Here is a 12,150-nt window from a genome sequence, read left to right as displayed (position 1 = left end):
CAGAGGCAGCAACCCGATATAGATTTGAGGAGGGGGGGAAGAAGGGAAGAAAATGTAAAAGACCCTGAGAAGCACAGGCAAGCAGACAGCTCCACAGCTGGTGCCAGTGCTTTCCATTTCCTTCCCACTTTGCCTTAATTCACGCACCAGAGCCCACCCTACTGCTGTTGAAGCTAGGAGATGTTTTGAATCGGCTCCGAGCGCAGCAGGGCTGTGCCCCCCACCGATGCAGCCGCCCCCACCTGTGCTGCTCCCGCAGGTCCCTTCCCCTGCCCTCGGCTCAGGCTCGCACAGGGAGCACGGCTTTGCCCCCAGCCTCGCTCAGCTCACGGCGCACGTCCTCCAGGGAGAGCAGTGCCCTGTGGCAGCACTTTTAATGGGTCTGTCACAGCTGCAGCTCAGCAGCCCGGGTGTTGCTTTGTGCTCGTGGCACACACCTGCCCTCGCTCCTGCTGATGCACCTGCGGTGGTTGGGGCTGGAGGAGGCCACCAGGCTGCACCCGAGGGCAGGGCTGCAGGGCTGGGGCAGTCTGTGCAGCTTGGGGCCAGCCCCAGTGTCTGTGCTGGGGTGTCAGGGCTCTCACCACCGGCCTGGAAATAAGTTCTGCATGAGAGGAGCTGAAACGACACACAGCCAGGTGCTGCTACAGCCCGAGAGGAGCTAGCTAAGATGAAACCCAGAACCCGGCACAAAGCTCCCAGATGCCAATGGGACATTCTGCTTTTCCTGCTTTGTTGCTCGTTCTGGGGATGAGATCTGTCCAAACTGACAATGCAAATGATTTCTGAGTGTCTGCTCTCGTGTATCCTGAAACCCCCTTGCTTAAGAAACGGGACCGCTCCCGAGACCCTCGCGGTGCAGCACGCAGTACACAATGTGAGCGCCGAGCTGCTGCAGCTTTACCAGCACCGAGCTGGCACCAAACCGCAGGGTGACGGACACCAGCTCGGACGTACCAAGAGCAGGTGACAGATGCGGGCACCGCACGTTTCAGCAGGCAGAGTGCCACCCGCTGCACACCCCAACGCGCCGTTCGCTCCCCGGGGAGCAGAGCTCCCGCTCGGTGCCGACAGGCTGCGGCTGCGAGAACGCGGCTCCCGGCGGAGGCGCTGACACGTCTGTCACTTCAGCCGTCAGAGAGCTGGGACAAACACAGAAGCCACACGGCATGCGTCTACACGGGTGCTGGGGCTCAGCCAGGAGAGCCCCTCTCGCGGCAGCCCCTGCGGGGACCTTCCCACCGCATCCTCCTGGCCGAGCTGCGGGGCACGCGCTTAGCACAGCAGCAACGGGGATCGGGGCAGGCTGGGCGATGTGCAGAGTGGTTATTATTGAAAATGAATGTGATGAGCATGCACACCACCTCCCTCAGGGTCTCATTGCCATCCCCACGCCCTCACTGGAGCGTGCTTCAGTTGTTTGGTGACAGAGGCAGAAGATACGCGTCCTGTCTCTCCCCCAGGCGAAGCGATCTCACACCTCGGATTGCCATTTTCCTATCCTATTAAAGGCAGGATTACTCTTCAGCTTTTCCTGTTGGAGGGAAGGCCAAAGACTAATGCAGATAAAACACTTTCTTCTTTGGCTGGAGCATGCTGAGGAATGAGAAGAAACTCCCCAGGAGTGGATCGAAGGAGGCTGCACGAGGCGGCCAGCCTGTCCGCAGCCCACTGACTCCCGGCAGCACCTCAGGCTGGTGGGGGCGAGAGGCGAGTCCTGCTCCCGGGGAGACCCCGGGGTGCTGCCCCCGTCCACGTCTCCCCAGCTCTGCACGGCTGCCGTGCTGCGATAAGGCCGAGCGAGCGGCGTGCTGCTGCCGGCAAATGGAGGGCTTGGCAAGGCTGCTGCACAGCCTGGTGGCAGTCACTGCCTCGACTGGCTGCGAAGGCAACGCTGGAGCTGTCGCAGGCTGAGGACAGCACGCAAAGACGACAGGGAAACGGCATCTGTGTGCGGAAGGGGCAGCCACCTTGCCCGGCTGGAGCAGGAGGCCCAGCGGCAGGGCAGCAGGCGGCTCGCGCAGCCCCTTGCGATCGCTCGTGTGACGGCGTGGTGCGATGTGCTGCTGCTGCTGCTGCCCGGGAGCACTGACAGCTGCCAAAACCTGGGCGAACGCCGGCCAGCCTGGCACGGGGGGGTCTGCTCCGGGCTCCCTCCTGACCAAGGAGCAGCCCTGTGGGGAGGGAAGGAGGGGGCAGCCCGGGGGCTGTGGAGTGGGTGTGGAGGACACGACCAAGGTCCCAGCAGCATAAGGCAATGCTGATTTTAAGAAGTTAAAATCAGGAACACTTTAAGAGGGTAGTCACTTGTTGGTAACCCCTTTGGGAGTTGCTTTCCCCTCCCTTTATGGTTCCAGGCACGAATTGAGAGTAAAGGTACAATTATGGGACAATTACCAAATCCCCAAATAAACTGGAAGAGTGAGCATTTGCAAGGCACGAGCCCAAATGTCACCCTCAAATGCTGCCTTTTGTTAGTGCTTTCCACAGCCTGAGTCATGCCTTGTGCTGCTCATTCACCTTCCCGGAGCTCAGGGATCTGCCCCGGGGCCGTGGCTCCTGCTCCCAGCCCAACCCTGCCCTTGGAACACAAACCTTGTGGCACAAAGCAACGCCCAGAGGCAGCAGGACCACTGGTGTGGGGCTCCTGCGCCCCATGGCTGCTTTCCTTGCCTGCTCTCTGCCTTTCCCTGCCTGCCTTGCCATCGCAGTGTGGCCCTGCTCTCTGTGTGATAAAGCAACGTGGCTCCCAGTAACCCGCTGTGGTGACAGCTGAGCATCCTTTGCAGCCCGACAGCGCCAGGTTTGTCTGTAGATTGTGGTGTCAGGAGATAAGAAACAGGCAATATCTGAGAACATCATCATGCGATATTACCTGTTCAGCAGCCATAATAATTTCTCCTTCCTCTCTCCATGATGACTATGAAAAAAAAGGATATTTTGAAGCCTGACAAATGCAGTCATCCAGTGTGCAAGCGAATTTTGCAAGTGTTAGGAAGACAAACACATCTCAGCTGTCACACCACACATTTCAAACGGCAGCAAAGACCTGTTGCGATGGGACTGCTCCACCCGGGCTCCGTTTGGCGAGCTGACCATGGCACGGCGCGGCCCCGGCACAGGGGGGCAGCCCCAAAGCATGGCCAGAGCAGCAGGGGTGGAGGAGGGACCGCGGCAGTTCCAGAATTAGTATTCCTGGCAGCCACAGCCACGCGTGCACCTTGACTGCAGCGTGCACCAGCCTCTGCGAGCCTGGCGGCCAGTGGCACGTAGGCAAATGCAGAATACCGAGTTACCATCAGAGCACTTTGTCACCGTGCTGCTGTGGTGATGAACGAGCAGGCATTCACTCACGGGAGCGCTCCTCAGGCAGCTGCTGCCTTGCATCCCCTCCTACCTCGGACAGACGAGGGCCCAGAGCTGGCAAGGGCAGCCAGTGCTCAATAATTTTGGCTAGGAAATCCTGTGCCCAAGCGCTGGTGCACCGCTGGTCACACGATGTGCCTCTGATTCAGAAGATGTCCAAGAGAAGCTGATGTTCTGCAGATTGTCTCCAATATAACCAGACCAAAGCACATCGGACAGCTCAAAGCACGGAGCATACCTGGCCTGAACTTCCTATTTTGAAAAATACTGTTAAATATCTGCTGAAAGCAGATGGTTAAAAGGTAACACAAATGCCAGATAAGAAAATGTATGAAGCGCCCCTGAGTCACCAGGGCCGAGCCTGGCAGCCCGTGACACGAGCAGTGTTTGCACTCGCGGTTGTGTAACAGATCCCCGGCGCGGTGAGGCAGCGTGCTCGTGCTCGCTCCTCAGCACCGTTCTGAAACCTCTCCTCTCTGCAGAGCCGCACAGAGCCCCGCCGATGCACATGAGCCAAGAGAAGACACCAGTTGTCACCCAGGCACTGTCATTCTTTACCACAGCAGGTGTCTTCTTAATCAAAGAAATATCTCGAGACGCCCGCTGCTGCGTTCCCCCAGAGCGAGCCGTGGCTCATTACAGCCCGTGCTGGAGGACTGCATGAAATGAATGGCAACACGGCTGTGCTCCCCAGGGTGCTTATCCTTCAGAAAAAAAGCAACAAAACCTCGTGGTGCTAAGCTCAAGTGCAAGCCAGAGTGGAGCCCCCAGCGAGCCCCTAGAAGGGGATGCGGGAGCCTCCATCTCAACACCAAGCCTCACGCCAAAGTGCAGCCAAGCACCAACTGCAATCCTCTTCCAAGGGTCATGTAAACAATGAAAGTGACTTTTAGATGCCGTAGCACAGTTCCAGCCCTTACCAAGGTCGGAGCAGGGGAGAAGGTGGGCAGAGCGCCCCGGTTCCTCCCAGCACCCATGGGTGCGGGGAACCCCCCACCGAGCGCGCACCCGCTGCTCGCACGCTGTGGCACGTCCCCGCTGGCTGCCTGTGGTGTGTCCCAGTGGCTCCGTGAGTGGGGTGGGCGCCTCCCCTTGGGCATCTCTGAGGCACCCTCAGGTGCGGGCGTGCATTCCTAGCAGCGGATACGCCACACCTGCACCCTGCCAGTGCGCCTCCATCAGGCACAGACCTCGTCGGCAAGGTGAGCCAGGGATGCAGCCCGGCCTGCCGCATGCCACCCCGCATGTATGGGTTAATCCAGCTATAGAACGATAAGAGCAATTTTGATCTTCCTGGAAAAGGAGGTTGATGTCTATTTATGAAGTGCACCTCGTGTTCATTAAAAATCCATGGTGAGATCCATGTGAAAACTAACCACCGAGACGCAAGAAGCACTGAGCAAGTTTAACACCATGGCTGGTTCCCCTCATCCCATCCCAAAGAGCACGGGCAATCGCGGGGGCTCGCAGGTCTCTGCGCCTGGCCCCTCACCCTGCACTGCTGAGAGGTGCCGGCGGTGCCACGGAGCGCGGCGTGGCCGGGCTGTGCCAGTGACCGGCGAGGGGTCTGCAGCCCCGGGACCAGCGGTGAGGGTGCTGTGCGCCTCCTGGGAGCTGTGTGAGACCAGCACCAATGAATCCACCCAGACCGTGCCTACCTGCGCACTATGACAGGCAAAAAGCTCCTGCAAAGAGAAGTGATTTGCCAGAGCCGTGTAACTCCAGGCGATGGAGCCAAGCATCGCCGCTGCTCTCCCCGGTCCCCGTGCACACGGTGCCAGCGATGCCATCCCAGGCAGCGGGCAGGATCCGGCCAGCGGGGCGGCCTCTCCCCGCCACGGCCGCGCTCCCCAGCCACCAGCCCCAGCGCTCCGGCTTTCAGCCTTCATTAGCCACCCCTAATTATTTACAGCCATAATGGAGATAGTGACCTTGCATGGAAAAAAACAACACTTGAGCCTCATTCAGATTCAGACTTCCACCTCTATTAAACAGTAACAGCTCTTGAGATGACAGACTCTGCACCACGCCTATGCAGCAGTAAAATGCCTGTTTCTGAGCTGTTTGCAGCATACATTTTACTCATCACGTGCTGCTCACAGGCAATGTGGGAGCTAGCTCCCTACACCGCCCCGGACGATGGGATTTTTGTCCTGACAAACGCTGCAGCATCCCACAAGGGTAAATTCTGCACCCGCTGTCCCATGCGCCAATTCCTCAAAGCAGAGCTGGTGGGAGCGAGCCGAGGCACAGCTCTGGGTACCTTCAAACCATCAGTGAGATGTGGCTGCACAGCTGCCTGAAAGCGCAGCGCTGGCTGGCAGGCAGCGTGGGCCCAGCTCCGTCCAGGAGGATTTTTTATGGCTCTTGGCATTTGGCCACATGCCACAGGCACATGGGGCTGGAGCAGGCCAGAGGTGCAGCCTGACTTCCATCTCCATTAGATGACAGTAATTAATGCCTATTCAACACATTCTCCACCAAGCCAAAGTTTAGGGATTCCCCAAGTCAGAGGTGACACCTGGGGCATCACACGCAGATTGCTGACCCCATGCTCGATGCATTTGTCCTGTCCTGTTTTGACCCCAGCGCCACAACTGACCCCAGCGCCGGGTGCGTGTCCTGCCCGTGCTCAGTGCTGTTCTGTGTGGAGAGGCTTTCTGGGGCAGGAGGGAAGGGTGGCTAAGCCTGTGGCATGGCGATTTCCTCAGGTCATCTCAGATGGGTGACTGTGCCCTCCTCACCTTCACCCATCGCTGTAATCTTAGGTGCCTCTGTTATTTAATTTCTATAACACAGTTTAATTTGATGCTTCCTCATCCTCATACTGTGCGGAAGAGGACACTGTCACTCCACTCATCCTCCCCAGCCCTCCCATGCCCTTACACTGTCCCGTCTCCCCGTCCATCTCCTCCAGCCCATGCCGATGCTCCCCGACCCGCGCGGTCCCTCCTTGCACCTCTGGCTTTCCCGGCTCCCCGTGCATTGCCTGCACAGGGCGGAGCAGAGAGGACACACGCTCACTGGGGCTGCCCCTGCGGTGACACGGAGCCGCCACGTGCCCAGGATGCCGGCATGGCTGAGCAAAAAGCGCTTGGAGCTGCACCGGAGACGCCAGCACCAGCGCTGCTGGCAGCGCAGCGGAGCCGGACCGCGAGCGCCACGGAGAAGTGTTAGATTGCAGGACGGGTTGTTGATGAGAATCTATTACAGACACCAACCAGACAGAGGAACAGGATGAGCAGCTCCTTAAATACCCACCTATAATGAGTAGCGAGAAAAAGCGCTCTATCATGGATGATTGCAATCTCAGGGACATTTGCTTGGCGCTTTTAAAAATTAAAGATAATAACTTTCTAACAGAAACAATATTGCTGTCACCTTGGGGAAATTCTCTGCTTGGCCTCATTCAGAGGGACTGAGAGGAGCTGGAAGCAGGCAAAGAGCTGGTGGCCGTCCAGGCGCAGCTGCTTGCAGCCCAATTTAACGCCTTCGCGGCGAACCAGCTCAGCTCAGCAGAGCCAAAAGCAAACACGGGCACAACTGACTGCGGGAAAAATGTCAACCCAGAGCCACGCCTGTGGCTTGGGAGCTATGGCAGGATGCCTCCCTGACACCCCAAGCTTCTGCCAGACCTGCCGAGGAGAGGAACTCAACATTGCAATTAAACAATCAAAAATCAGGACTTCTGATATTGGTAGAAGCCACTGGGATCAGTTAAAATAAATCTGCAACCAAAAGCTTTAAGCAAAACAAGGAGGACTCTTTAGATGTGTTAGAAGAAAGGAGCCTCACCACTGGTGTAAATTCAGTACTAGATGAGGCCGGTACAACACTCAGTCACGAAGCAGAAGTGACACAATTATTTATTCATCGCATACTTCTGTCCTGTACCTGGAGACAAATAGGCTCCCGTATCCCATCGGGGATTAGGGAGGATGCTAAACAGACTAGTGAGTGTAAACATGAAATCGGTAGGACCAAAGAACTTTGTCCCAAGAGCATTAGTAGAACAGCCTAAGGTCTTAAACAATAGATCTAAAATGGATTTTAATAAATCTTGGCATTTTGGTGAATTTCTGGAAGACGGGAAAAGCTGGTAAATGTTTAATTAGACTGCGCTGGTCATCACAAGGGATGGCAATGGTAGGAAGCGGATTACTCAGTGTCAGCTCTGGGTTAGTGCACGGAGGCAGGAGCAGGGAGGAGCCAGGGGATGTGATAAATGGCTAACAGCCTCATGGAAAATAGATCCATCAAACATCATACATTTTTCTTGTTACGGTTACCAATTTAGTTGATAAAGGAAGCCATTATCATAATACATTTAGAGCTCCACAAGCTATTTGATTTAGCTCTCCTGAAAAAGTAAAAGAATAGCATTATGCAGAATCAACAGCACTTTACTAAAGGGACTGGCAAGCAGATTGCAGAGATTATAAATTGTTTTCCAGTGGGATATTTGTACATGGGATCTGTTACTAGAACAGTGTTGAGCTATAACAATGTCTTTATTAATGATAACATGAATTAATTGTGGATAAAAGGTGCAAATGGCGAAGGAATGCCTGACTGGCGTACCAATGAATGATGGAGGTGGGCCAGGTGCATGGGGCAATCTGGCAGCTCTGTACGGTGGGCTCATTTAGCAAGGGCTGTTTTTATACAGCCTAGTCCAAGGCTTTCCATCTAGGAGAACAAGTTGTAGTTCCAGTGTTGGAGATGACGTCCTGACAGGCAGCAGCATGGAAAGGACTTGGGGTGGTGCTGGATAACCACCAGCATGAGCTCCAGGGAGATGCTGGAGCTAAACGGGATGAAGATGTACCCACCGGTGTACCACTATTAAGAACAGGCAGAAATAAGGATAAATGGCTTGTGTGGCTAAGCGAGGCTTAAATATCACAGATTAATCTTTATGTTCAAAGAAAGTTAGGAAAATTAGTAGGAGTTACACAGAAGAGAAGGCAGAGCAGGAAGCTGTGAGCCTTGCCAGAGGGGAGCAGGAGCGAAGCTCGTTTGTTCCCAGCACCGTGCCGGTGCCGCGGCTGCCCAGGGGCTGGGACGCAGGAGCAGGGGGGGACTCGCTCGAGGTGACGGCACTCTGGGAACGGCTCTGGGGTGTGCAGGTCCCAGCCCTGCCTCTGCCGTCCACTCACAGCACCTGCAATAATATTTAAAACCTAGACAGGTTCCACAAAAAACAAGCAAACAAACAAACAAAAAAAAAACCAGGAAAAGTTCTCTGAGGTCAGCAGAGAGAATGAACCGCTGGCACACACCGTGCTCCTGCTGCTGCGGGGAGCGGGGACGGTCCAGGCCTGAGGCACAGCGCGGCTGAGGAACGGCCCTGCAGACACATCCTCTAAAACTGCCCCAAGCCCCCGTCAAGGGGGCCAAAGCACGGATGGGCTGGCAGGACAGGAGGACAGACAGGACAGAAGGATGCCGGAGTATCCACCGGGAGGCAGCTGAGCAGCGCTCGTGGTTCTCCAGAAATGACAGAGCACTTTATTCCTGCCAGTTCTGACGGAGGAGGAAAGAGAAAGCACCACATCATCTTCAAAACCCCGCATTTCACACAGCCCCGGCCGGATCCTCCCGCTGCCTCTGCCTGTTCCATGCCCACATGGTGCCATGGAGCCAGTCCCAAGCTGCACCGTGCAGCAGGGAGCCTGAGGAAGCTCCCAGTGTTTAATGATGCTGAATTTAATTAAGTTTGATGAAAACCAAAGTTCTTTTATTTGCCTAAAACAACACAAGCCTAAACAGCAATTTCTCAACTTCAGCATCCCCAAAGTTCGGCATAGCTCCCTACCTTCTGTGCCAAAAAGGAAGCCAAAGAAAACGGTGTGTGACAGAGCCACAGGGCACCAGCAACCTGCCTCTGTCTCGTTTGGGTGGGAAGTACAATAAGGTAGCTGCGAAGTATTTGCCTATCAGAAAAGTGATCGTTACAACCCAAACACTGCAATTTAAAACAAAGGCTGTCCTAGCACAGCCGTCTGTGAACACCTGCCTTGACTCCAGGTACCAAGTCAATCACCAATTTGTTTTCCAGCGTGGGTGTCTCTACAGAGGTCTGCTGCGGCTTCATTCATATCCGCTTTTGCCCATGGGCTTTGTAGGGCCACGTGATGCGAGGCGCTCCCACGCAGGCACTGCGTGTGTGACTGACATGTATTTAAAGAGCAGCTGCCACGTAGCGAGCACCCAACGCTCGCTTTGGTCATTTTAATAATTTGCTCTCAACACTCAGCCAGACGAGGGAACGGAGCTCTCCATCTAATTCCTTCGTCGCAGCACACGTTAAACCCCTGTTGGGGGTGGAAATCTCAAGGCCCAGGCGCTTCCCAAAGAGCAGAGGCTCTGCTCAGCGCTCAAAGCAGCCTGCACGCTGGGAGAATGGGCCCTCTCCACCGACCAGAGTCACTCCCAGCTCAGGATGATGGAGTGCAACGCTCCCGGTTCTCCAGCCAGATACAAGCAGCACGCAGCCATCCGGGGCCCAGCCAGCAGCAGGCCCACGACCTGCTGCCCTGAGGACCCCTGGCGTGCGCCCCACGCAGATCCCGCTCCCCATGGCAGGGCGAGCGGCTGCAGGAACGGCCCTTGCTGGGGGAGCCCAGCCCTGCGGGGAGGGTGGCTGCCCCAGCACCGCCTCGGCTTACAGCCCGAGGCATGCGGCCACTTTCCAGCAACACCTGGGGGGTGGCGAGTGGCACTGCGTGGCCCCAGCACCAGGGTAGGTGGCCTCACACGCTCCGCTGAGCACGGGGTGGTGTGGGGTGGTGGTGGGGTGGTTCCGGGTGGGACCCCTCTGCCCAGATCTCGACTGGGCGCCCCCACTGCCCGCCCGCACTCTGCAGCCACACGCAAGGGATGCCAGAGCCTGTGCCCATGCGCAGCACCAGCACGGCCCTGTGCAGAGCTCTGCACCCGCTCCTGCCCGGCCCACGAGGGACAGCCAGCAGCGGGCAGGGATGAGCCCCGCAGTGGGTGCATCCCCGCTGCTCCCTGCCCTGTGCCCAGGCTTGGGGCACTGACCTGTGATTCAGCTCCAAGCTCCGGCACGGCACCGTTAAGCCCTTTCCTGAGCATGCTGTGCCCAAGAGACCAGGGTTGCACCAGCTTCTTCCAAAGCAGTGATTTATGGCAGTGAGGGAAACATAAAGCATCCACTGAAAAAAACCCACAGCCAGCAAAAATACGAATTTTGGAAATTACTCATGCCTCCAGTGATCCCATCTCTCACAGCCCTGTCTGCTGCCTCCTCTGTTCCCTCAGCCTGAGAAGGGAGACAGATTATCTCCAATTATTTATTATGGAATTAGAGCATGATCCAAAACCTCCTTGAATCAATAAGAAAGCCCCGATTGACTTCACCGGGTCTAGGATTGAGCACCAGGAACAGGCAGGAGATTTCTGCATCTGGGGCCGTGACTCACCGAGAACTTTCCGATGTGGCAGGCGCAGCTCAGCTGCCACGGCTCGCTGGCCCCCGCCGTCAGGCGCTGCTCCGGGGCGGGGGAGCCTGACACCACCAGGGCCACAGCTCCCCGTTAGCTTGCAGGCCACCAACTGCTGCCATTGATGTTAGAACTTAACGCCCAGGGTGATTCCATCGGCCATTTTTTGCTGCACAGGTACCAGCACCCAGGCTCCACTCAGGCTCGCGGTTAAGCCCTGCCTGCTGTTGCTCGTGTAAATCTCAGCCAGGAACTTTGGGCTGCAACCGCCCCCCGAGCAGGGGTCTGTGCTGCAGGACCACCGCAGCAGCCTCTCCAGCGGGGTGCTGCTGCAGCAGGGCCAAGGCAGCGGGGTGAAGCTGCGAGGGCGGGCAGGTGGGAGCCCGGCCGTGGGGCAGCCGTGGCGGAGCAGCCTGGCCGTGGGGCAGCCCAGGCGGGGCGTGGGGCGCAGTCCCCGAGGGACGGAGGGAGAAGCGGCGGTGGGGCGGCAGCAGGACGCCTTGCCCCGCTCTGCTGCTCCGAGGGGAAGGGCTGGCACGCCGCTGGGGCCGGGCTGCAGGACCGCCGGCTGCACCCGGTGCCTGCAGAGCCCTCGCTGGGGACCGGCTGCGGGGACGTGCCCGCCGACCGACCCGCGCCAAGGCGAGCCCCGGGGCCCGGAGCGGGACCTGTGGCCGCTCAGCCCGAGGCGCGCCGCGCTGACAGCGGGCACCCGCACCCGCACCCGCACCGCGCCGCTCGGGGCAGGCACCGCGGCTGCCCGCAGCCAGCCCCGCTCCCCGCCGCCCCCGGCACCCCGCGTCCTGCGTGTGCGGGAGCCACCGAGAAAGTTTCCCCCCGGCCGCGCCGGGCCCCCCCCGAGCCCCTCCTGCGTGGGCAGGGGCCGGCGGCCGGGGGAGCTCCGCCCGGGGGGCGCGGGGCCCGGCGCTGGGGGTCCCGGGGCGCCCCCGCCCTCCCCCGAACTTCTGGGCTGGGCAGGGCCCCGGCGAGCGGCCGGGGGCGGCGGGGCGGCCGGCGGGCGGTCGGTACCTTCCAGGCAGCACGTCCTCCAGAGCCCCGAGTGGGTCATCACCTCCTCGTTCTTGCGGCTCGTGTCGTTGTCGCCGGTGGACTTAGTCCTGCACACGCCGCGCGAGTAGAGCCAGTAGTCGGTGCCCACGGCGATGGTCATCAGGCTGAAGGCTGCGAAGGCTCCCACCGTGGTGATGAGCATCTGGACGCCTCTGTCACACATCCTCATGCTGCTTCATCCTACGGCGGCGGCTCGCAGGGGAAGGGCCGGCGCCGCCGCCCGCCGCCGCGCTCCGCGCTCGGC

General features: G+C 58.3%; 1 protein-coding gene across 1 annotated transcript in view; it reads right to left on the bottom strand.

Moving 5' to 3' along the window:
- Nucleotides 1–12,150, bottom strand: part of CACNG3 (calcium voltage-gated channel auxiliary subunit gamma 3) — a 29,776-nt gene that overhangs the window by 17,490 nt on the left and 136 nt on the right. Inside the window, exon 2 of the mRNA XM_080556133.1 lies at nucleotides 11,865–12,098. Within this exon, the coding sequence (XP_080412259.1) occupies nucleotides 11,865–12,075 (211 nt within the window). The 5' untranslated portion in view covers nucleotides 12,076–12,098. The remainder of the gene's footprint in view (nucleotides 1–11,864; nucleotides 12,099–12,150) is intronic.

Source organism: Anser brachyrhynchus (assembly GCF_964034855.1).
Source record: "Anser brachyrhynchus genome assembly, chromosome: 15".
In the NCBI taxonomy this organism is placed as follows: domain Eukaryota; kingdom Metazoa; phylum Chordata; class Aves; order Anseriformes; family Anatidae; genus Anser; species Anser brachyrhynchus.
Note: the sequence above shows the minus strand (reverse complement) of the source record. Positions and strands in the feature narration are given on the sequence as shown.